This window comes from Onychomys torridus, chromosome 14 (genome assembly GCF_903995425.1).
Source record: "Onychomys torridus chromosome 14, mOncTor1.1, whole genome shotgun sequence".
In the NCBI taxonomy this organism is placed as follows: Eukaryota; Metazoa; Chordata; class Mammalia; order Rodentia; family Cricetidae; genus Onychomys; species Onychomys torridus.
Genome location: NC_050456.1, coordinates 80,440,958 through 80,465,340, shown reverse-complemented (window position 1 = coordinate 80,465,340; position 24,383 = coordinate 80,440,958). Strand labels below are relative to the sequence as shown.

The window sequence follows — 24,383 nt, the reverse complement described above, 5'->3', positions numbered from 1 at the left end:
ATGATACTCACCCCAACAAAGGGAATGAACCTCTGAGAGGATTCTTCATCAGGGCTGGGAGCAAAAACAGACTGTTAGACTCTCTGCTAGACTACCCCAACCTCGGCTGTCCTCTGCCCAGGGCCCAGCCCTCTCATCCCTAACCTTTACCCACCATGGCCCTCAGCCACATCTCCTGTTTATAGGTACTCTTTGTCACTACAGAAAGGCCCCTGGATGACCTGGCTTGATACTTGGATCCTTTCCCATATACCAACATAATGATAAGCAGAGGATTTCTGCACCCCTGGAAGGAAGCTGGTGTACAGTCCTGTAACTGGGGAGCGAACACTAGAGCTCGAGACCCTCGAGGGAAAATGTTTTTATCGCAGGTGCCTGTTCAGCCCTGCCCATCTGCCTGTTCCCGGGCCTACCAAGCCAATGCCCTGCTTCACATGCATGCCCCATGGAATCCAGAACTGGACCTTCTCCAGTGACTGGAGTTGCCCTTCCCAAACCCAGTGCATGAAGGTTTCTACCTGAGTCTGTGTGAAGTCAGTGCCATCTACACAGCTTGCAGCTTGGGCTAACATGTTGGGGTAGACATGCTAGGTTCTAAAAGGAACATCTGAGTGTAGGCCTGAGTAGGACTCTTGGGAAAAGTTTGCAAACTGACCAGGGTCAGTGACTGGATGAGGTATTGTCTGCACTTGACTCTATAGCATCTGGCAAACAGTAGCTTGTCCTGGAATTGCTGGTCATGCCCATCCACATGAAGATGCCAAGGGCCTGAGGTCAGGGCCGAGATGAAGAACCATCTGTTGTCCTCCTTCCGCGCACTACCCACTAGGGCTAGCCATGTGGCGCATCTCTGAGGAGGAGGCTCCCTGACCAGTCTCCCACAAGGCATAGCCTCAGCGTGGTGCACATGGTTCCATCAGCAGTCAGAGTGAGTCCTGCATCTCTTGGAAGGACTGACAGCAGAGGTAGTCCTATTTCTTCCATGCCCTTCCCGCCTGCCCCCCCACACACCCACCCCGTGACTTCCTGAGTCATTTCTGCATGGTTCTCTCCGCTCTATCTGGTTTCCTTACACTGCTATTAAATGCCAATGCATGCACATCAGGCCAACTGCGGAGATGGACGGGTTCTTCCTGTACCTAGGCTTGGGGGGTGTCCCTCTGGTGCTACACTGCAGCAGGTGCTGCCTACCAGGCTTTCAGTGAGACATCTTTGTGGGACACGGAACTTGGGAGGTGTGTGGCTGGACAGTCACCTGTCCTGGACAGGAGCTTCCAGGACTGGCAGCTCATTTCTCTGGTGGGGCAGAGGCTTGTTCTCAGTGCTCCCACTCATAATGCACCCACAAGATAGACCAGTGGCCTATGCAGCAAGAGGGGTCTCTGTATGTCTTCCTCATACCCACAGACCTGTCAGAGGTCTTGAACTATGCTAGCCCACTGGAGATGGCTAAATTCCCAGCATTCCCCTCCTTCCTAAGGAGGGCAGTTTTGACAAGAGAAACCTCTTCTCCCTTGTCCATCTCAAATGACTCCTAGCCCAATCTGCCCTGCTCTTGTCTGCCCACTTCACACAACATTCCAGGCCCAGGTTCAAATTTAAAAAGCAGGCAAGCACAGTGGTTCCTAATGTGGAGGGCTCTAACCCACTGGGCCACCCATACTCTGTAGGGCCCTCTAGGACCATGGCAGAGCAGCCTCTTATCTGTGGTCCACTCTAAGATACTTGGGAACAAAGCGGGGCTGACAAGGCCATGTGTGACAAGACACAGGAGACATTGCAACATGGATAAGCTACCAGAACTCAAAGCCAAGCTGCATCCAGGGCCATGCAGACAGAACCAGCGTAGGTACAGCAACTATGACACCAGTGCCACATTGCATCCTGGGCCATGCAGATAGCACCGGCATGGGTGCAATAGCAGTGACACTAGCTGGCAAACCAAGAGCCTGGGTGCAGAGGCAGCCAGGGCCTGTAGGACAGGTACTCATGAAGTCAAGTGGTTGGCAGTCTAAGAACCATGCCCATGATCTGTTCCCAAGACCTGCTATGTAGCCAAGACACAGAGCCTAGGCCCAACAACCACTTCACCCATATACACCAGAACAGGAGCCTGGAACACGTGCTGTCCCTGTATGACCGGAGGGATCAGCTGCCATCAGAGGACAAGCTCCATTCCCAGCTTCAGGTAAGAGGCAGACAGGAGCAGGCACACTCTGCCAGAGCTCTACAGGGAAGGCCAGGCAACATGGGTCTTTGCTGGTTCCTTACAGGTACCCGTGCCTACCTAGTGCCGGTGTCACTACTGTGTCACAGGCAAAGGGAGGTTGGGGACAGAGTGTCTCCTCAAGCCCCGTTTTATTAGATAGTAAGTACAGCACAGGAGAGCATGCTGCAGGCTCTTCCTTTCACAGCCGGTGGCACAGGCTAAGCCTCAAGGCAGGAGAGAGGATAAAGGCTGGTCTTTCTCTAATTTGGGGGCTTGTTTAGCAGGGCAAACTGGTATTCAAGGACCCTCCTCTGTGTCCTACTGGCTGGGATAATGGGTAGCACTACCAGCAATGAGGACCCTGGGCCCATGACTCTGTCCTGGGCACTCTTCCCAGGAGAACAGATACCTTGAGGCCAGTGTGCAGGACCCTCTCATCAAGGAAAAGGGTAGCTCTAAGGGTAGCTGGGAGTAGTCAAGTTTTCAGAGGATGAGGCCTTCCCAGGGAAGAAAAGCACTTTACCCCTACTTAGGGTCCTCAAAAGCCTGGCTGTCCCCCTCCAAAGAAACTAGAAAAGATAATACAAACCCCGTATGTGCCTCTGCTAGCCCTGGGAGCTGACTTTATAGTGCAGAAAGTGGGTAAGGCCCCTGCCACACTGTGCTAGTTCCATGATCTCCTACCTCCACACTCTTAAATTCAGGCCCAACACTGGTGGTGCCACGCTCTCCTGAGGCTGTGTGTGTGACCAGATTACTGCTACTGTCAAATGCGAGGAGCAAAGCCAGCATGGGAAGCCAGATGCCAACACCAGGGTCAACACAAGCTTTGTTTAACAGTACAAACTGCTTGAGGTTGGCTCTGTGGGCCAAAGGACCCATGTGCAGCTCTCCCAAGAAAGGGGTTCATTCCTGTTCCTCAAGGAATAGGATCCTGCCTGGGCATCAGAGGAGAGGCACTTGGGAAATGATCCTGCTAAACAAGCCCTAAAGACCAGCCTAGAGACAGATAGGGGTATAGGCCAGAGAGCTGTACCTCAGGGTAAAGTCAAAGTGAAAGTGCTTTTTCCTTTTTTGGAATGCCACCAAGAGAGAAAACATACATGTTAGGACACCCAGAAATAACAACAAACCCTCCACACACTGAGGCAGGAGCAGAATAGCTCCTGGTGGTCTGGGTGGCTCTTCACCCATCTTGATCTGGAGCAGCAGCTGGAACGGGGGGTGAGGGTTCCTAGAGGGTCTGTGCAGGATAGATCTGCCTTCCCCCACCCACCCACCAGAAAGTCCCTGAGCACCAGGCAGTCAAGGGGCAAGGCTCAACTTCTCTGTTGACCTACTACATTGGATTAGCCTTCAACTATCTTTTGGTCTGGGGAAGGTAGTGTGTGGCATATGCAATTTATAGAGATTCAGAACTTTGCTGTCATTGGCTGCAGGGTCTATGCCCCTCCTGAGCAGGGTACTGGGCCCACCTTGGACACCAAAGAGAAGGCTGCCTTAGGCTCTGTGCATTTAACTCTTCTTGACTGCATGTAGGGTAGTATGGTGGTTTGAAATAAAATGGCCCCCAAAGAAAGTGAAACTATTAGGAGGTGTGGCCTTGTTGGAGAAGTGTGTCATTGTGGAGGTGGGCTTTGAGGTCTCATATATGTTCAAGCCACACCCAGTGCCTCAGTACACTTCCTATTGCCTCTGGATCAAGATGTAGGATTCTCAGCTACTTCTCTAGCACCATGTCTGCCTGCACACTGCCATGTCCCACCATAATAATAATGGACTGAACCTCTGAACTGTAAGCCACCCAATTAAATGTTTTCTTCTTTAAGAGTTGCCGTTGTCGGTGTCTCTTCATGGCAATAGAAACCCGAAGACAGGTAGATTGTCCAGAGGTCTGAGCTAAAAAAGGTATGTTCAGTTCCCTAAGATCCAGTGTTGAGAAGGCCCTGCTGAAGGCCCCTCAGCTTCTTGAGAGGAACGATGTAGGCCCAGGCCAAGACCCATTCTGTCCAATCTTTCACACATAACTCCTGAGCACTGCTCCACTCTGGGCAGATGGGATTATGATCTGACTGTTCACCCAGAGGCCAAACCCAGGGTAGGGGACCTGTGGGGAAGGAGCCATGTGGAAGAAATATGACCAGATATGAGGAATACAGGAACAAGTGCCTTTTACTACATCATGTAGAATGTTAACATGCACAAAAATAAAAGGTTCTGAAAGCTCAAACCTGGTATTCTGATCTGGCATAGATTCATTATAGGCTCTTGTCAAGCAGGCACACTCAGGTTTTCCATCCTGGCCCCTTGAATCTATCCCATAGCTTATAAAGAACAGAGAGGCCAGTACTTCCTCCAGGGCCCCCACCCCTGGCCCACCATGTTACCTCTTCTGCTTGTAGGTCAGCATAGCCTCTGCGATGGGGAGCTGGTGAGCACAGTTGGCTCCTGAGATGTACTGGGTGATGCGTGACACGATGTCTGGTGTGTCCTGCACTGCACAAGGCAGAGGCGACAGAGGGTCAGCATGGTGACCTGGAGGGATCAGCTGGGGTCTGGGCTGTGTCCCAAGCACTATATTCTGGCTCTTCTCTATTTGCTTTCTGCTAGCTGCCTCTGGCTCAAGTGCCCACCCACAATGGTCCTAGACAGGGGTGCCAGGGTTCCTTCTCAAACCCTGAAGGCCTGTTCTGGAGCCCTGTGCCTGCCCCTTCCCAATGTCATAGCCCACAACAAGGCTAACAACTCGGGCTGGGTGAGGTAAGCCCCATAACACCCCTCCCACCCCACAGTGAGCCTGAGAAATAGGACCTCTTGTGATGGGAGGTCTCCAGTAAAAGGGGCCTTTTCTCCAATCAAGGGGCAGCCCCCTCACCAACACAGTACCCTGGCCTCACCACTGCTCTGGGCTTCCAGCTTGTTGAACAGGTCTCTCCAGGCCAGATCCTGGAAGAAGTTGTTGTAGCGGTAGTCCACAGAGCCCAGGTACCTGGCCACGGGGTGGGAGCCTGGGAGCCCCAGGAAATCCATCACCATGCGGAGTTGCCCAGCCCCAGGCAACCCAGCTGCCCTGAGCCCCTCTGCTGTAAGCCTGCAGGGGGGTCTATGACAAAGTTCCCACTTCCTGTTGCTCTACCCCGGAAGGCAAATGATGGACAAAGGTCAAAGGTGAAGGCAGAAAGACCAATGAAGACAGTAAGGCAAGGCTCCCAGGTGAGGTGCTGCCTTTAAACTTTACTATTGGTCAACAGACGAAGCCTGGGCAGGGGTGCTTTATAGTTGTGTATTTATAGAACTCCAAATGGCTACTGGAGTTCAAGCCCACAGAGCCATAACAACCTATAAAGACTGTTTTGCATTTTTGGTGACAGAAACCAAAGCTCATGTGGAGTGATCTGTGGTGGACCACTAGTTTGCCCTGTAACACAATCTACATGATTAGGACATTTGTCAAGGAGAAGAGAAGGAAGTGAAGGGAAGACTTAGGTCTTACTGTACAGCCTGGTTCCAGGCTGATCTGGAACTTTGATCCTTAGCTTCCAAATGCTAGGGTGACAGGCATAATACTATATCTGGCACACATGACTTTTCAATATGGTGAAAATAACTGAATTTTTAAACAACAGAACCATGTTATATTGGTACCTCTACCCTCACCAGGCTGTGTCCCTGTCTCTGAGGTCTCTCAGATTTAGTCACAGGTGGCCAGTAGCCCAAGGCCCCTCACCCAGGGGGATGATGAGGAAGCGCATGTAGCCGAGCCAGTCAGGCGTCTTGTGAGACAGCTGCTCCACGAAGAGCCGCAGGATGGCGCTGAGGTAATGCTGTGCTCCCGCCACAGCAATCTTCACAGGAGTGGGTGGCTGAGAATTGCAGTTGCAGCTGCGATCCCAAGAGGGTAGGGCAGAGAGGGACAGATGCCTCACTGTCTCTGCCAGGATCACCCTGCTGAGCTCTAGGAAGCCATGCCCCTAAGGTGCAGCAGCTATCAAACCCAGGACGCCCCACCAAAAGGAGTTCTCAGTTGGGGTAGGAAGCTGGACATCTGCCTGGGTATGTCTGGGCCAGAGACTGTGTTCAAGACCTCTGCTGGGATCACTGTAAATAGAAGCAGCCCACCAGAGAGTGCTTCTCCCCTTATCACCCTTAAATGAGCTTCAAGATACCCACTGGGAATCAGAATAAAGCTCTAGGGAGTCTATGGGCAGCACATCTGGAGTCATCCATGATTCTCAAGATCAAATATCCCTTGTCTCCAAATAGCAGGCAGGGTTGGGATGTAAGGCCCAGTTAATACTCAGGCAGAAATACCAAAGGGTTGTGCCCCAAGTAAGGAGGGATGGCAGACTCACTATCGCTGTATCCGAGAGACAATGGTGCTGAAGGCAGCCTGCACATCAGCAGCAGAACATGTGCATACCACAGGAAGTGTATGCTTTTGTAGGACATCTGAGAGGAACTAGAAAGGGACAAGCTGGCAATGACCTTGGCATAGCACCTGGTAGTCCTTATCCAACCCTCATCACAGGACCCACAGGACCCACAGATATCCAGGCAAAGCTCATCATTAGCACCCCCACACCCCCAGCATGGACTGGTGTTCTTCAAAGCCATGAAGCCTTAATTCCCCAGAAGACAGAGCACATGGCTGTACCCCTTACCTGTCCCTGCCAGTCAGAAGTGTTGACAAGAATGATATTCTCGGGGAGTTGGTCATCAGAGATGAGGATGTGGTTCAATTGGTCATACACAGTTTTCCTGGGAATCTAGAGATAATGAGGTGTCCACACAAGGAGATGCAGCACCCAGGCCTATCAACTTCAGCTCTGGGCCTCAATACTTCATATCCCAAAGCAGGCATGGAGGCTGGGAGTAAGTAAGGAAGTGCCTAACACGGAAGTCCCTTGGTCTGGAGTGGCCACACTTTGGGTGGCTCTGATTCAGAGAGAGCAACAGGATGGCGAAAACTAGCCCCAGCGTCAACAGACTTCCTAACAAGAGGACCTATGACTGTCTTCCTGTCTGCAGGGAATTTCATAGTAAACCTTCCGGGTTGGCCCAGTCCTCAGGGCCCCTAGGCTTCTCTCTGCCCCTGCCTGCCACTTGGAGCATCCTCCCTCAGCTCCCCACTAACCTGCAGCTGACTCCTCGTGTCTGGACAACGTTCATTGTCCAGGCTGTTGGCCCGCTCATTCTGCGGTCGAGCTGGCTGCCGCTCCTTCAAGGATGTGCTCCGGCCCCGGCGGCCAGCTGGCTTTGCCTCTGACCTGTTAGACGCCAGGAAAGGCAAAGGAGAACAGCTGGGGTGGCAGGCCAAACATTCACTGCAGGTTGCCCACTGAATTGCCCACAACAGCTGCCACGCCCCCACCCACAGACCCCAGTTATGTGACATTGCAATCTCCTTAGCACCCTGAGCCCTCAGCAGTTTCATTTCCAAGAACAGCAGAATGGAAGTAGGTGGCACCTCTTGGGCACACTGGCCTTAGGGTCGCAGGCCAACAGATGGCCAGAGTCAGCTGCTATTGACAGATGGGGTAGGGGGCCCACATGCAATTTCTGGAGGTGGCCCAAATAGTTGGCTTCCCACAGCCCTTCCCCATGTACATAGTCCCTCAACACAGGCCCACACCTGGTGGAGGGGATGACAAGAGATTCAGTCTTGGTGATTCTTCCGCTGGGTGGCAGCTTCTCCGTGAACACATCCAGGGTAGACGTCTCAGCCTCTGGACTATCATCAGGTTGCCCTGATGGCTCCCGAGGAGCTGGTGAACTCTGATGGATTGAGAAGGAGCCATATGCATCCACCAGCCAGAAACATTTATCATGCCCCTCCAATGCATGTGCCTGGTTTAGGGTAAGGCTCTGGGCGTCCTCTGACCTAAGGTCATGCCTGAAGCACAGTCACATGGAGGCAAGAGGAGAGGTACTCCTCTCCTACAAGTAGCTCCTGGTCCAGCTATTACTAAGAGCCAGCACCCACCCACCCTGCATCGTATTTGAGAGACTCCATGAGGGCCTGGGTCTAACGGCAAGGCTAGGGACACAGCCATGCACTCGAGCTACCCAGTCAATATGCGAGAAGGGTGAACCAAGGGTGCCCTGACCACTAGGCAGCCTGGTCATCCCTGAGGGTGGAGCACACATTTTCCATGAGGAGTTCACTGTAACTTGAGTTCTGCTGCATATGGTGAATGCTCCCCATGCTTGCTTACAAGGGCTACTGTGTCAGAGATGCTGTCACTTGGCTGCTGGCCTGCCAGGGGTCTCATCTTCTCAGGTACATCAGCCTGCAGGTGACGAGACAGGAATTGGGCTGTGCTGATGAGAATGCCCAGCCTGGTCTAAGGGTCTTACCACTGCACAGCATGGCCCTACTCACCGGGCTTGGAGGCTCCCTGTGGCTCCGGGCACTGTGGATGCTCCCTATCTCTGTCTGTGAGCTGGAGTGTGACAGGCCTTCGAAGTATGGCCTGGATGAAGAAGGAGTAGATGTCATTTCCCAAGATCCCCTGTACACTGAAAACAAGGTCCAACCCACTGCACAGCTGGGAAAGCAGCACGGCACTCGGCAGCAGAACAGAGCTACGTCCAAAGACACAGGCCAGTGGGAGAACTGTGTGACTGAACACCCACTCCCGAGGGACCTCACACACACAGTAGGACTCTAGAGTGGCTGAACTCAGGCAGGCACAGCTCCTGCACTGGCTATGAAGTCAATTGCAGAAAATATGTATTCCAGGGCTGGTGAGATGGCTCCATGGGTAAAGGCACCTGCTGCCAAGCCTGAAGACCTGAGTTTGATCCTTGGGACCCACACAGTGGGAAGGAGAGACATAACCCTACCGATTTGTCCTCTGACTTCCATACATGTGCTGCGGCACAGGCATGTCACCTCCCATATTAAAATTTAAATTTAAAAAAGAAGAAAATTAGCCAGGTGGTGGTGCATGCCTTTAATCCCAGCACTTGGAAGGCAAAGGTAGGAGGATCTCTGTGAGTTTGAGACCAGCCTGGTCTACAGAGCCAGTTCCAGGATAGCTAGGACTATTACATAGAGAAACACTGTCTTGATGATGATGATGATGATGATGATGATGATGAAGAAGAAGAAGAAGAAGAAGAGGAGGAGGAGGAGGAGGAGGAGGAGGAAGGAAGAAGAAAGAAGAAAGAAGGAGGAGGAGGAGGAAGGAGAAGGAGAAGAAGAAGACCCCATCTGCTTGTGGTGTAACATAAGGAGATTGGGTGTGAGCACATGATATCTCAGTGCTCTTAATGGGGGTTGCCCCTGTTGAGAACCTTGAGGTCTCTAGCCAGATCACAGAAACCAGAAGAACATTCTCAACAGCACAAGGGTACTATGGACAGGATTGGAACTCTAAGCCTTTCTAGACATAGTCAGACTATTTCAGACCAATGGATGATTTAACACCCCCTAGGCCACATCAGACCAAGCCTGACAAAGCCATTTCAGACTAATGTAGAACAGCCATAACTCCTGACCAGCCAGGCCAACTCTTGCTGATCCAAACCAATGCATCTGTCTTCATAAAGTGTGAGTGAATAAACAGGAGTCAAAGAAAGCAGAAAGCCAAGAGATGTTAAAGAAGTCAAGCTGAGACAGACAGGATGCCTGCACGGCCATGGGGGTGACGAAGCTACGCAGAGATCTAGAGATGCAAGTTGTCACCTGTGCATGGCCACTCAGGATCACGGCCCCAAAGTGGTCACACATCACTCCAGAACTACAGGCATTAGCTGGTCAGGGACTATGTCACTATAGTTAATGTCATGGGGTTCATGATGGGGAGGATCTGGGCTCTCTGGGTGGACCCAATGTGACCCCAGAAGTCACCACAGCAGAGAACACATTCAAGCCTAAGATATAAGATACTATGCAGGAAGGACCAGTGTTGAGCATAAGGGGGACTGAAGTGGAGGAGAACAAGGAACACTAGCTTGCTTTACCTAAAGGGCATCCCCCATGCCAGCAGTTCAACACCCTGCCCTGAGCCCAGCAAGACATAGGTAGAAAAAGAAGCCAAGGCCTGAGGATGCCACCCCAGAATGGGGAGCACAGGAGATGCTGAAATAAATAAATTTATGTATTTATTTGTTTGTTTGTTATTGGCCCATGTCCCATTCTACAGCCCAAGCTGCCCCTAAACTTAGTAATCCTCCTGCCTCAGTCTCAGAAACGCTAAGATTACAGGCATGAGCAACCAAGACCAGCAGTAATGAATAATTATTCAACACTGAGAATTATGATTGATTAATTAATTGCAAGACACAAGGAACCCAAATTTCTTCTGTGTGCTTCTCTCTACTGTCCGGGTTAAAAACTTAAAAAACAAAGGGTCTGTAACTTTTTGGGACATCCTTAGCTTCCCTGTTTTCAGTAGCTACACCAAGACCCAAGTCTATAGACTATCTGTCCTGAGGGCTAAGCCTCTCCAGGCCACACATGTACTGTACATGTGTGTGGACTGGCCTGTTTTCCTTCTTCTCTTTTTGCCCTAGGCCAGACTTGGCCAGCTGTCCTCCCAGCCAAATCAAGGAGGGGCCTCTCCTCTGCTGCCTGTACAGTAAACCCTTGCAGTTTCCAGTATACCTCAAACCCGAGGACAGTGGGGGAACCCTAGGGCCATTCATTCCTCCATAGCCTGCCTCAAGGACCAAGCTCTGGCCTCACAGAGAACCTTCCTAGACGTCCCCCCTTGCCACCTTCAGATGGTTCTGCCTATCTGTAGTTCCCAATGCGCATGCAAGCTCTGTGGTCTGTTTATATGGTTACCACTCACCCTAAGAAATACTCCACCGTGTGAAAAGATTATGGACCGAGTTCCAATGGGTCAGCAGTAGTTACATCCTCCCTCATCTGCCTTCCTACTAAGATATCCTTTTCTTCGGCCATTGGGACAAAGCTACCTGGCTCTGTCCATCCACTATGACCTCAGACTCACCTCATGTTGCCTCCTCTCAGGACGTCCCTGCTGGTCTACCCTATGAGAACTGGCCAAGCCCATGGTTCCCCAGGGTTAAACATGGGTCACGATCACAGGACAACTCAACCAACCCAGTTCCAGGACAGGAACCAAAGCTACACAGAGAAACCCTGTCTTGAAAAACAAACAAACAAACAAAAAAAAGAAGTAGCAGTTTCAACCTGGCGTGGCTTACCTTAGCTTGGGCTTGGGGGTGCTAAGGACACTGTCATCATCGTCCATGTCAGGGCCACTGTCACTGGGGTTCTCCACGTCCAGTGTGTCATACAGAAGATCCAGGTCCTCCTCCACCTCAGGAACATGTTCTGCAGGGTCCTGCTCCGAATCTAAGACCTACAGCAATGCTGACATGTATGAGAGCCCCACAGGGGCCTGGACCACTGTTTGGCTAGTAGCTGAAGGCTAACAAAGGCAGATGTGCAGGAACAAGACCAATGGGACAAACAGTGCCACAGAACAACACTTACTGCCAAACATTCTGTGTGTGTCTTCACAGGATAGAAGCTAATGTCAAATATCTTCCTCTAAACCAGGTGTTTAGAAGCAGAGGTAGAAGAATCTCTGAGTTCAGGGCCAGCCTGGTTTACAAAGCAAATTCCAGGATGGCCAGGGCTACACAGAGAAACTACCTTCAAAGAACAAAATGACAGAACAAGGTATCTGGCAAAATAAACCTCCAATTTGGAGGGAGCCACGGTACCTCTCTCGACAGTTTACAATAAAATGCAAGGGGGGAAATGAGCTAAAATCAAAAGACAACTAGATCTTATAGATTTGGGAAAGTTCCAGCGAGACCAGGTTGTAGAGTGAAAGCAGGGACTGGAGAAACGGCTCAGTGGTTTAGAGAGTGTACTGCTCTTACAGAGGACCCGAGTTCAGCTCCCAGCACTCAAGTCAGGTAGCTCATAACTCTATAACTACTGCTCAGGGAATCCAATGCCCCTTTCTGTCGTCTATGGGCACTGCAGTCTTGTGCACAAACACCCACATAGATGTGCACATATGCACACAAAAATACAGTATTTTGTTTGAAAATTAAGTATGTTTGGCCACAAGAAGTTTGAAGAGATCAATATGCACCAGGGGAGTGAGGACCTACTCAACAGGATGATGGGAGATAACCCAAAGATGCTTCCATGCTGAGGTCCTGAGGGCAGCATGGTTTCAAGTGGTTGCTCCTGAGGCACAAAGTTGTGTTATCACAGGGGCCAGGTGTGGTCAGGCAGCAGTAACAGTCCCTCAGACAGCACAGGAGGCCAATCTCTGCAGCACTTATAGGTGCCAATTCTCAAAGTTTGCAGAAATATGGTCATTTTAAATTGGTTGCCACAGCATGTGCTGTCCCAGCAGAGGCTTGAGATGGAAGCAGGGTCATGTCTAAAAGGACCTTTTCCAGTGAAGAACAGAGAAGCCATGGCAGTGGAGTGCTCTGAGAGGCAGAACTGCAGTCTCTGGCCACAGTGACAACCCAGGAGAGCCATAGGCACATAGCTGCTATCTGAGACACTGTAGGCTACACTCAGTGACACTGTGGGGTGCACTGCCAGATCCTAGAGACCCAGCTCCATGTGTCCTGAGAGCAGACTACTGAACCAAAGGGTTTTCTAGCCTTAAGAGTCAATGTCTGGGGAATGGAAAGGCGGCTCAGCAGTTCAGAGCACTGGCTGCCCTTGTAGAGGAATGGAGTTCAGTTCCCAGCACCCCTATGGCAGTTCCCAACCGTCTATAACTCCAGTTCCAGGGGATCTGATGCCCTCTTCTGACCTCTGTAGGCACCAGATGTGCATGTAGTACACATATGTACACACAGGCAAAACACTCATACCTATAAAATAAATCAATCTTTTTCTTTCCTTAAGATACAGTGTTTGAGGCAAGTGAGAATAAAGGAAATTCCTACCAAGTCTAAGGACCTAAGTTTGATCCCTGTGTCTCACATGGTGGACTGAGAAAACAGACTCCCTGAATTAAGATTTTAAGGGCTAGAATGAATATATTTTGTGTGAGGGAAGGAAATGAATTTTGGGGTCTAGGGGCAGAATGTTTTAATATGAATATTTGTGTTCCCTAAATTTTTTTTCTGTGTAGTCCTGGCTGTGCTGGAACTTGCTCTGTAGACCAGACTGGCCTTGACTGAGAGAGCTGCCTGCCTCTGCCTTCCAGATAGCTGGGATTAAAGCCGTGTACCACCACCACCTAGCTTCCCTAAAATTCTTACGTTGAAACCTAACCCCCAAGGTGATTCAGTAAGAGGCAGGCCTTTGGAATAGCACTGTTCCCATCCACTGTGTGAGGATGTGAAGATGCAGCACTGTCTATGAAGATCTAGTCCTCTCCAGATAAGAATCTGCTAGTACCTTTGGCTTTTCAGTCTCCAACTATGAACAGCATTCTTTGGATATACTTTAAAGAAAAAAAAATACATATACATATATATGCATACATACACACACACACACACACACACACATGCAACTCACCTGCCATTTTCTTTTTAAATTATTATTATTTTATGTGTATGGGTACTTTGCCTGTATATATGTCTGTGGACCACATGTGTACCTGGTATTGGTAGAGTCCAGAAGGAGGCATTGGATTCTCTGGAGTTATAAATGGCTTAAAGTTATCAAGTGTGTACTAGAAACTGAACTTAGATCTTCTAGAAGAGCAGCCAGCCAGTGCTCTTACTGCTGAGCTGTCTCTGCAGCCCCTGTCTGTATTTTGGTCTACAACCCCACACAGGTGAGCACACATTCCAGGATGTGGGTTGTGAGTGGGAGTCAGTGCCTGTGCATAACTCCTAGTAACAAGGGGGTGCAGAGACACATGGTGGAGTTCTGGCTAGACGGTCTTCTTACATGAACGGGAACAGCACAGAACAGATATGGACTAGATCACATGGCTTGATAACTTGCATGAATTCTTCACAAACGTGGGAGATTATTCATATCAAAATAAAAACGTTCTTTCCCTGACCAATGTCTAGGATGTTGGCTAAACTTTCCAGAGTTTAGGTTGAGTCTCAGAAGCCAGAACAAAAGCAGAGAATAACAGGTTTATTTTGAGACGCAGCCCTATTGCTTGGTAAACATGAAACTCCACGGTCATGATCCAATTTCCTCAACCTAAAAGCCTGCATGGTCCTAGGCCAGGCAGCTTCTTTGCTATGTGCACACTTTCAGCTAGGCTGAGTCTGTCTCACTATGAGATGCTAGATTCAGGATTTAGGTCCTAGAGGCTATCCACTGAATCATGCTGGTAATGTTTCAGAGTGGATGCTGGCCCCACAGAAAGCCCCATGGCTGAGAAGAGCCTCCCTCAATACTGCACATGTGAAGAGCAACTGTTAAATGTTGGTGCCAGGACTGAACTAGGACCCTGATGCTATGGGATATGGCCCTTGCATAAATGGATGCAGAGGGTGGGTGCACACTTTGAGGACAAATATTCAAGTGTCCTCTCTCTCTACTATGGGGCCAGAATCTTGACTCTGTTTTATGATTTTTCTTTTGATGAACAAACTCAATACCTAAGACTAGGAATTTGAGAAAAGCTAAGAAACCAACATTCGTGGCACGTTGGCTACAAAACAGGCTGCGCATGGCAGGAGCTGGGTTATGGAAACTCTGTACCTTCTACTTACTTTTTCTATGAACCTGAAACTGCTCCCCAAATAGTCTATTTATAAGAACCAATGATTAGCCCTCTGCTTGTCCTACTACAGGTGCACCATGACTTCAAGTTCAACAGAAACCAGTGGGTGAGCCTGGCTCTTTGCTGGCTTCTCACAGCTGCCACCCAGGCTGGCAGGCAGAGGGCAATACCCACAGATGCTAAGTGCAGAGCCAGAGCTGGCCTGGAGCTTCGCTGGAGCACATCTTGCCCAGCACGACACCAGGGCGCGTCAGCAGCTATGCAGAGCCCGGCCTACTCACCTCCTCTGACACTTTAAACCTGCGCAGCAGTGCCACCACCTTCTGCTTGAAGTTCTGTTGCTGTGAGACAAGAAGGACAGGAATCTCACATTAGGAACGAGGGCAGAGGGGCTACATTCCTGGGACATAGCAAGGAACTGCACTCTGGACTCTCAATGAGGGACAGGAGGGACACAGCTCACATCTATGAGAGGGTAAACTGGGCATAAACACCACGTGAACATTCTTAGTGTTTGAAAGCACAAACTGAGGCCAGACTCAGAAACATGGGGGTGGGGGAGTGCTGACAGTCCACACCCACTGAGGGGCAACTAGGGAAGGGCACAGGGTGGTTCTGCAGTTCTAAAAGCTTCTGCAGCTCTATCCAGACTCTCCAGCACCTTCCCACAGCTGCACCTCCCAGGAAAGGCCCTGACCTCATCTTCAGAGGAGACTGCCACCCTGTGAGAGGCAGTCAGGAGAGCACAGGGTGGATGGCACCGTGGAGCCTGTGTGCTGTGAGTTCAGTGAAGCTGCTCATACTGATGGCTGCAGTGCCTCTGCTCCAGCCACTGCTCTCCAGGTACTCTCAGCCACCCTCACAGAGCTGACCCTAACAGGGAGGGCGCTTCCTGCAAGGTCCCTCAGGCTGGCCCATGAGCTCCAGATGGTACTGCCTGCATTCAGGGAAGACCCAGTTTGTATCCAGAGTGGCTTTTGTCCTGTGGCCACTATTAGCCCACAACCTCCTTTTCACCTCTGTCAAAGGCTGACAGTGCTGTCCCTGGTCAGAATTAGTAAGGGGCTACCCATACCAGCCAGTCCTGCAGCCTATTTCCGGGCTCCAGGGCCCACTGATGGTCACTGTGTAGGCTGAGAAAAGGCTGAAGCCTGTTCCACATTTCCTCCTGTGAGAAAGGCCTAACAGCCAAGTCTCTATGCTGGCAGACCAGTCTTGACCCCCCAAAAAGGAACTGGTCTCACATATGGTAAGTCTGAGTGCTGTGGTGATGGAGAAAACATCACCCTCAATGGCCTATACATGTAGGTTTGTGGGCTTGAAGCAGCTATCCCAGCTTGATTCCAGACCCCAGGGCTCCAGGACCATATAAGGTTGGAGCGGGTTGTGAGAATATGGCAGCCAGAAGACAACCCTGTCTGGCTTATTATGTCTATTTTGACTAAAAACAGCCAGGTGCTAGCTAGACAGGATTCTGGCCTGAGGGCAAGTGGGAATTCTAAGAATCTTTTGGGCCATATGTCATGTGAGGCCATCTGTCCTCTTGCCCACAGCCTCCCAGTAAGCCTCCCAGCCATTGCCCACCCTCCTTGCCCTTCCCCAGTGTTAGTAAAACTAGTTTCCACCGACCCTGGTCATGGACGTCGTTCTTACTATCGAGCGCCGCTGCTTCTTGGGTTTTCCCACATCAAAGTCATCCTCATCAAGATCCTGTGTAGACATGCACAGTGCCTGAGGCCACAGCACCTACACAGCAGGCCCACCCATGGCAGTCAGCTACTAACCCTCCCAAGCCTTGCAGGGCTGCCCCTGACATGTTCTAGCCCCAGGGAGGAAGCAACCAGGTGCCACACGTCAGCTCCTTTGCCCTTCTCATCCCATGTGGCACTTGAGACCCACAGACCTCATATGGGCTAGCACAGGGAAGTCCCCTTCAGTCCCAAGCCACTTATCTATAGAGATGGAAATGGAAGCTGTCAGGGGCCTCTCCCCCACCTCAGGCTCAAATTGTTACCTGCCCTTGTACAGCATCATCACTGGCTTCTTGCTCAGAGGAAAAGCTCTCATACTCCTCCTCAGAGTAGTTATCTGCAGAATGAGCACACAGAAGGAAGAGTACCTTTAGATTCCACCTGATGCCATGGCAATGAGTTGGCAACAGAATGTCCCCTGGGTGACAGCCCCAGGTAGACAGGGGAACTTGAGACACCAGTGCTGTGGCCCTGAGCACCAAGCAGGCCACATGGCTGTAGGGTTGGTGGAGCAAGACAGCAGGGGAAATGCAGTGACCCCAGTTGTGATAGCAGCAACAGATGATGGTGGCAGAGTACCTGCCCCATACCAGAACCTGGGTGCTCAGAGCATCAAAGGTACTGCATGACAGACCCCCATGACACCTACATATATGTAGGTACACAGAACTTATGACCGAACTTCAACAGCACACATGACTTCCCCAAAAGTTTCTAACTAGAAAGAAATCCAATAGACACATCACATCCCACCCTGCCTTCTCCAACCACACTGGGACAGCCCTCCTACACATGTGGGTAGGAAGTGGCATGAGCAGAGGAAGGCAGAGGAAGGCAGAGGAAGAAGGCACAGTGACTCACCTGTGGATTTGGCCTTGGGGCCAGCCTGCATTGCACTATCCTCATGGTCGATGGGCTGGCTGGACAGGGAGACGATCCAGATCTCAGCCACCTTGACAGAGGTCTCTTTGATGCTGCTGCAGAGGCTCAGCACCTGGCCACCCTCGGAGGGGTGCTGCATTACCTGAGGGGCATGGTTCTAGACATCAGGAGGGCTACCACCCCAGAGAGCTACAATATTCAGAAGCAACACACACCTAGTAGAAGGCTGAGCAGGAAACCAGAGGAAGCCCAGGGACCAAGTAGATTGGCTGAGTAGATCAGTGCCAGGTTTGGTATTTCTCTGATTACAAGCAGACAGAGGAGTGGATCTATAGATCACCCAATTCTGGCACCCCTGCCGCCCTTTGGAAGTCACTGAAATAGTTCCTGGCCCCCATTCACATCTATCTACTGTTCCAGCCTGGGAACCTCAGTAGCAGCCACAGTGTGTGACTAGGGATCACCCAATCTTGGGAAACCAGATGTCTAAAGACTCGTGTACAGAAGTCAAGGAAGAATAGCTACCAACACAGGCCATGTCTGTAACGGCACAAGGAGCCCAGGCCTGGCTCCCAGAAGGGCCAAGACCCTGGCTAACTGTTGTAACAAACTCAAGACAGCAGGAACCTGTACTGACCTAGATATTGTCCTGGCCCTGACACTGCCTCAAAAACAGACACAAGTGGCAGCCCTGTCCCAGACAGGGCCTTTGCACATGCACAGCTGCTCTGGGGTCATCTGATCAGACCCAAATGTTAAAATTTTATAGATTAAAAAAATTGGTACCTGAAGTCAGCAAAGATGTCTCAGAAGGTAAAGGCATTGCTGCCACAAAATGACCTGAGTTCAATCTCTAGCAGCCACATGGTGCAAGGAGAAAATCTAATGCCACAGTTGTCTTCTGACCTCTATACTCACCACACACACACACACACACACACACACACACACACACACACACACACAAATAATAAACGTAGTAAAAATTTTAAATTGGGAACTGTTTAGGGTGACAACTCTAATCAGGGAAGAAAATTAATTTTAAGGACATTCACATTTATTCTTACCAACATTTCAGAAACCAGGAAGACAGGCCCACAGCTCCATACCAAATACTGAGACCTTCATGCGCCAAGTGCACATAGAAGACACATGGAGGAAAACCTCGCTCACATGACTCTACAGATGCACTAAGTGCTTGTCCCCTCCCTAAGGGTGACCTCAGATTTAAGTGAGAATAGTAATCTGTTCAGAAATTAACATCTATTTAGGAAGTTAATCCCTTGCAGCACCAGGATTTGAACACAGGGGTTGAGGGACACCCAGGCTTGTATGAAACAGGAGATTGGGGGTGGTGTGCGTGTGCACAGCCAGGATAAGGTGGAGTCTCTTTACCTAGAAAACCTGCTCTCTGGCCTCCCATACTGCAAGGGTAGGCAGCATGCCTGCTCTGACCACAGTAGCCCACTGTTCCCTGGGATGTCCTGAGAAAGGTTGGTCCTGCCAGGACAGAAGCATATTCTGTACCAGTTGCTTCACCTACAAAGAACTTTTTTGGCCAGGTAGGCCCCAGGCAGATGGGCACAGACAAGGCCCTACCAAGGGGCTTTTGCCTATCTCAACCATGCTCTGCTGCCAGCCCTTTTCTTCATGTTCCCTTTAGCTTCCTTGGCCAGAACTCCTGGCCCCTGGCTAGAGCTGGGCTTCGGGAACATCCTGGGTTGATGCTGGCAGGCCAGGCACAGTCCTGGGTAGTAGCAGCTCCCTCTTCAGCACCTCTGTAGCTCAGCACTCAGGAACCCTCTGGCCCACCAGGAGCTGGTGACAGGGAGTTACCACAACAAGGGGCTGAAGCCAAGTCAACCTGAGGAGCCAACTCCTCTTAACTCCCTCTTTCATTTTCAAAGTTAAGGTAGCTAGAGAGAGTAAAAACAGAGGAGGGTAGTGGGAGAGGGTGAGAAGTGGGCTTTGGGGAACTAGAGTGAGTGAGGGGAGCCTCAGGAGCAACAGGACACAGGAGGCATGGAAAATTTAAAACAGGAGCTGCAGCAGGTGTACCTTTGGGACGGTCACTCCAGCACAGCTTAGGAAACTGAAGGGAAGCCTCAGCCTAGGAGGACAAGGGAAATTCAAGAGACAGGATGTAGCAGGATCGGGTGATGAGGCCAGAGCAGAGGAAGAAGAGGGTGGGGCACCTGAATGCACAAGTGGCTGAGTAGGTGCTGGGCAGCCCAGAGGCTTGGGTAGTTCAGGTTGGGGACAGGGCCACAATGTGGCTTGCAGCCGACCTTCCAGCTTCAGGTGGCCACCAACACAGCTGCACTTGCCCTAGATACTACATGGAACTCCAAAAGAGGAAAGCTCTATGACGTAGAGACAGTGTGGACAATGCTGAGCTGCCTCTTCTCCCAGGCTATTCATGGAGCTAGTAGGGGTCCAGCTGCTCAGCTTGGAGGCTTCATCTGCCTAGGAGCCCACCCTGTCTCCTCAGTCTCCCCAGAACACAGGGCTTCCCAGGAGACATGGGAATCTCTAGCTGATGTCCTTTGAGGTACGTTCCTGCTGCTCATCTGAGCTGCTAGGGCGGAGTGAAGACTAAGGGGGCTCCAGGAGGAGCCTGTGTAAGGAAGGAGTCCAGGACAGATAGCTCCAAGCATTCTTCTGGGAAGTAGAGTACACCTGGATACAGGTACAGGAGCAGCCATCTGCACAGCATAGGACTGGGGACCTGGGAAGTAGCTACAGAGTGGCATCCTGCCATTACAGTAGAACCCAACCTTGTGGATTCTCTGATGACCTGGAGAATGATCTATCAGACACATAAAAGAAATCTCTTCAGAGTGTTCTAGAGCCCTGGACACCAGCCCAGAAACCTACCTCAGCCATGTTGATAGAGCCTGCAGCCAACGTTTTATAGCCCAGGATTGTTCTGTTCTTGTACCGCTTCCTGCGCTGCAGCATGATCTGGAGCTTGTTGCCTTCTCTCTTCAGGAAGTGGGGGTACTACAGACACAAGTAAGCTTGCCTGAGGCCTGGTGCAGCACAGACATTAGACCACACAGTCAACAAGGCCCCTAAAGAGCACCTGCTGACACTGCTAAGGCCTTCCAGCGTCTTGGTCCTTCCAGCCCTTCCTCAGCCCACCCTCTGGAATCTGCAACGTCAGTGAGGCCACCTTCTGCTTAATGTCAGGGACTACTCCACTTCCACACTAGTGAAACTTACCTGTTTTTGAGATGGGTTCACATGTTTAAGGACATCTAAAGAGACTGGCAGCTTCTCAGTACATAATTTCCAACATGGCCCTAAGTCTTTGTTGGTCTCCCATGTATGGGGTAGCTGGGGGCCTTCTGTGGGTCCCTGTGCATCCCTGGCTAAACTGCCAGGCAACAGTCCTGCTGTAGGTTGCCCATGCCTAAGACCTGCACTTGTGACAGGGGCTTCACTCAGTGAAAGCAGTTCCCACAGGATTCTCAGAGCTCACAACTAGAGTCTGGTGTAAGTTCTGGAAGCGGGGTTAAACTCTAGGTCTCCAAGCAGGCTAGTCATCCATACACATTTCTCAGAAGCTATGGGAGCCATGTACTTGATACGGGTGTATTTGGTAAATTACACTTCAATACACCGGATTCTCTGCAGTAGTGCACAAAATCCAAAAGCAGGTGATCTGGGCCGACAGGCTACGTTCTCCACAAGGCACACAGAGAACTCTGGATTTAATACACCAAGTTTCCATATAGTCCTATCAATCTTTGCTAAACAAGAAAATATTTAAAATAACCCTGACTTGATAATATATTTGATCCTCGTGATGCTTAATATTGACCATCACCTTGAAGGATCTAGAACCGCCTAGGAGACAGGCCCTGGTGTCTCCAGTCAGGAGTACCTAGACCAGGTTAACTGAGGTGGAAAGACCCACCCTAAATGTAAGTAGATCCTTGGGCTCTAGTCTGGAGGAAGAGAGCTGAGCACCCGCAATCACTGAAGATGCAATGTGACCAGCTGCCTCAAGCTCCTGCTGCCTGGGCTTTCCCACCATGATGAATTGCAGCTCAAACCATGAGCCATCAGGTGAAGTCTGCTCCTTACCAGTACTCTGTCACAGCATGAGACAGCTTATACAGGCCTCATTTTCCCATTTTCTTTATTATGAGAAGGGGGAGAGTATGTCAATAAAAATTTCTAATTGTCTGAGAATAAACTTTGGAAGCTGGAGAGATGGCTCAGAGGTTAAGAGCACTGGCTGTTCTTCCAGAGATCCTGAGTTCAATTCTCAGCAACCACATGGTGGCTCACAACCATCTGTAATGAGATCTGGAGCCCTCTTCTGGCCTGCAAACATACATGTGGACAAAACACTATATACATAATAAATAAAATTTTTAAAAAAAAGAATAAACCTTGCTCAGGCGGTGGTGGTGCACGCCTTTAATCCCAGCACTTTGAAGGCAGAGGCAGGTGGATCTCAGTGAGTTGGAGGCCAACCTGATCTACAAAGTGAGTTCTAGGACAGTCAAAGCTACATAGTGAAACCCTGTCTCAGGGGAAAAAAAGAAGAAAATGAAAAAGAAGGGAGGGAGGGAGGGAAGGAGGGAGGGAGAGAGGGAGGGAAAGAGGGAGGGAAAGAGGGAGGGAGGGAAAAAGAGAATAAACTTGATCAAGAGAAGATCAAAGTAAGAACAAAGGTGGCTCTGATGGGCATGACCAACATTCAGGACACGACAAGGAACTGATCTTGTCTCCATTACTCAGGGAACTGATGAGGAAACATGTCCCCCCAAGGAATTAACCAGGGCACATCTATCACTCAGGACACTGTGCAGGAAGTGAGTCCATCACCTCCAGGGCACTGAACAGAGTGTGTCCATCACCCTGGGCACCAAGGAGAAGAGTTCATTATCCAAAGCACTGACAAGGGAAGGTCCTCATTACCCAGGTGTCAGACTCACCTGGAGAGAGAAGGTCAGAGCCAGGTCAGTTTCCACCTGTCCACTGGGAGGCAGCACAATCTCGTGTGATCTCAGAACACGCTTGGAACCCTGGAAGGAAACACCCCTTCTGATCTAGGGCATGTTAAAGTGAACCAGCTAAGAGCATCCTTATACCAGCACTCTGAACTATAATGACGAAGGCCTCAATGGGTGGGGATGAGGTCTGTGTATGTGTGTGAGCAGGAATGTTTGCCAGGACCCCTAAAACCTGATTCCAGTGCTGGGTTCTGCCCAGGAAATGGGAGGGGGAAACCAAGAACAGCTCCAGCCAAAGGAGCAGTCACCAAAGCTCAGCACAGGCCACTGATAGCCTCTGTAATGACAATGCACAGCTATGGGTTGTGTGGAGCCAGTAAGATATGCCACCTAAAACACATACTGAGTCGGGCGGTGGTGGTGGTGGTGGCGGCGGCACACGTCCATAATCCCAGCACTCAGGAGGCAGAGGCAGGTGGATCTCTGTGAGTTCGAAGCCAGCCTGGTCTACAGAGCTAGTCCAAGACAGGTTCCAAAGCTACAGAGAAACCTTGTCTTGAAGAAAGAACAAACAAAAAAACAAAACAAACAAACAAAAAACACATACTGCCACAGGGACAGGAAGAGCAGGAGATGTTTAAGACAGATTCAAACTGCACAGATGGCATACTGGCATAGTCTGTCACAAAGCCAAGCAGGTGGATCACTGCTTGCATGTTTAGATGCCAAGAACCCACAGCACCTCTAAGGAGCAATGTCTCCCACAACTTTACCATAAACAGAAGCCAGGCCTCTTTGAATTCCAAGCACACATCTCAGGGCAAAATGGAAGGGTCCTGCATGGATGGGAGAGTTCTGTGTGACAGAGGAGACCCTAAATGACAGATGAAAGTTTTACCCAGGGCCAAGGCTCAGCACAACTGTTAAAACAGGTTTAGAATGTGTCCAATGCCACAGGTAGTATGAGTGGGGTCAAACATGGGCTACTTTAGCAGAACCTAGGTACTCCCTGGTGAAGGATCACAGGTCAGTAACACACAGTTGTCTCCCTTACCCAGGCACATACAGGCCTGGTATGAGGTTGCCTGACACCTGCCCTGCATACACCACACACCTGTGAAGGGTCATCGGGAGAGGGCCACCAGGAGTTCCATCTGAGCAGCCTGAAGTCAAAATCCACATACTGTCCACTGAGAGTGGACCTGGAACCTGGCAGTCCTCAACATAGCAAAGGTAGCCCAAGGGCTACTGGACACATCTGGACAGCTTAGGGTTGCTCTTCCCAAGGAGGGTGGCATCCAAGCCCATCCAGTCACAGGCTCCTCAAGGAACCCATGAAGGGTGGGCAAAACACTGGGGCAGGTCCTAGTCCAGAAAGCCCCATGTCCCATTTCCTCTTCCTGTTCCTGCTCAAACCTGTCACCCAGGGAGAGGCATGAAAGAAAGCTCTGGGTGGGTGGCTCAGTGTAGGGGGGTGGGTCTTTGGGAATAGTCCAGGAACCATGTGAAAGTGAGGCTGGCCACACTTGAGGGTGTGCAGTAAGGGCTTACCTGCATCTTGACAGCAATCACCACGGACAGGAGCTCCTTCTCCAGCTCCCGGAGCACTGCCAGTTTCTTCAGGGTCAGGCTACATAACCTGCAAGACACAGGGCTCAGCCTTGTAGCATGCTTCATAGTATGCTGTGCAGCTGCCCAGAAAACTACAGGTCTGGCCCTGTTTCAGCTACCTTTGAGCATCCCCCATTGAGAGGCACCAACAGGTAGGGCTGGATGGGAGGGCTAGAGAAAAGACATCTGAATGCCAAGCATGTGAGACTGAAGAACAGGGAGGTTTCCAAAGACCAGTGCTAGCACCTACAGAACACAGCTCTTAGGTGTGGGAAGACAGCTTCTCATCCCAGGCCTGGGC

General features: G+C 50.6%; 1 protein-coding gene across 4 annotated transcripts in view; it reads right to left on the bottom strand.

Moving 5' to 3' along the window:
• Positions 1–24,383, bottom strand: part of Pacs2 (phosphofurin acidic cluster sorting protein 2) — a 45,616-nt gene that overhangs the window by 4,597 nt on the left and 16,636 nt on the right. Inside the window, exons 2-20 of one of the 4 annotated variants that reach the window (XM_036205497.1) lie at positions 24,023–24,110; positions 22,454–22,543; positions 20,379–20,504; positions 17,481–17,643; positions 16,883–16,956; positions 16,498–16,578; positions 15,150–15,209; positions 11,390–11,547; positions 8,592–8,682; positions 8,425–8,499; positions 7,842–7,984; positions 7,344–7,476; positions 6,871–6,975; positions 6,562–6,668; positions 5,937–6,091; positions 5,107–5,217; positions 4,597–4,705; positions 3,246–3,278; positions 12–54 (exon numbers count right to left, since the gene is read on the bottom strand). In XM_036205497.1, the coding sequence (XP_036061390.1) occupies positions 12–54; positions 3,246–3,278; positions 4,597–4,705; positions 5,107–5,217; positions 5,937–6,091; positions 6,562–6,668; positions 6,871–6,975; positions 7,344–7,476; positions 7,842–7,984; positions 8,425–8,499; positions 8,592–8,682; positions 11,390–11,547; positions 15,150–15,209; positions 16,498–16,578; positions 16,883–16,956; positions 17,481–17,643; positions 20,379–20,504; positions 22,454–22,543; positions 24,023–24,110 (1,945 nt within the window). The remainder of the gene's footprint in view (positions 1–11; positions 55–3,245; positions 3,279–4,596; positions 4,706–5,106; positions 5,218–5,936; positions 6,092–6,561; positions 6,669–6,870; positions 6,976–7,343; positions 7,477–7,841; positions 7,985–8,424; positions 8,500–8,591; positions 8,683–11,389; positions 11,548–15,149; positions 15,210–16,497; positions 16,579–16,882; positions 16,957–17,480; positions 17,644–20,378; positions 20,505–22,453; positions 22,544–24,022; positions 24,111–24,383) is intronic. The other 3 variants (XM_036205498.1, XM_036205499.1, XM_036205500.1) reach the window with 3 other exon arrangements.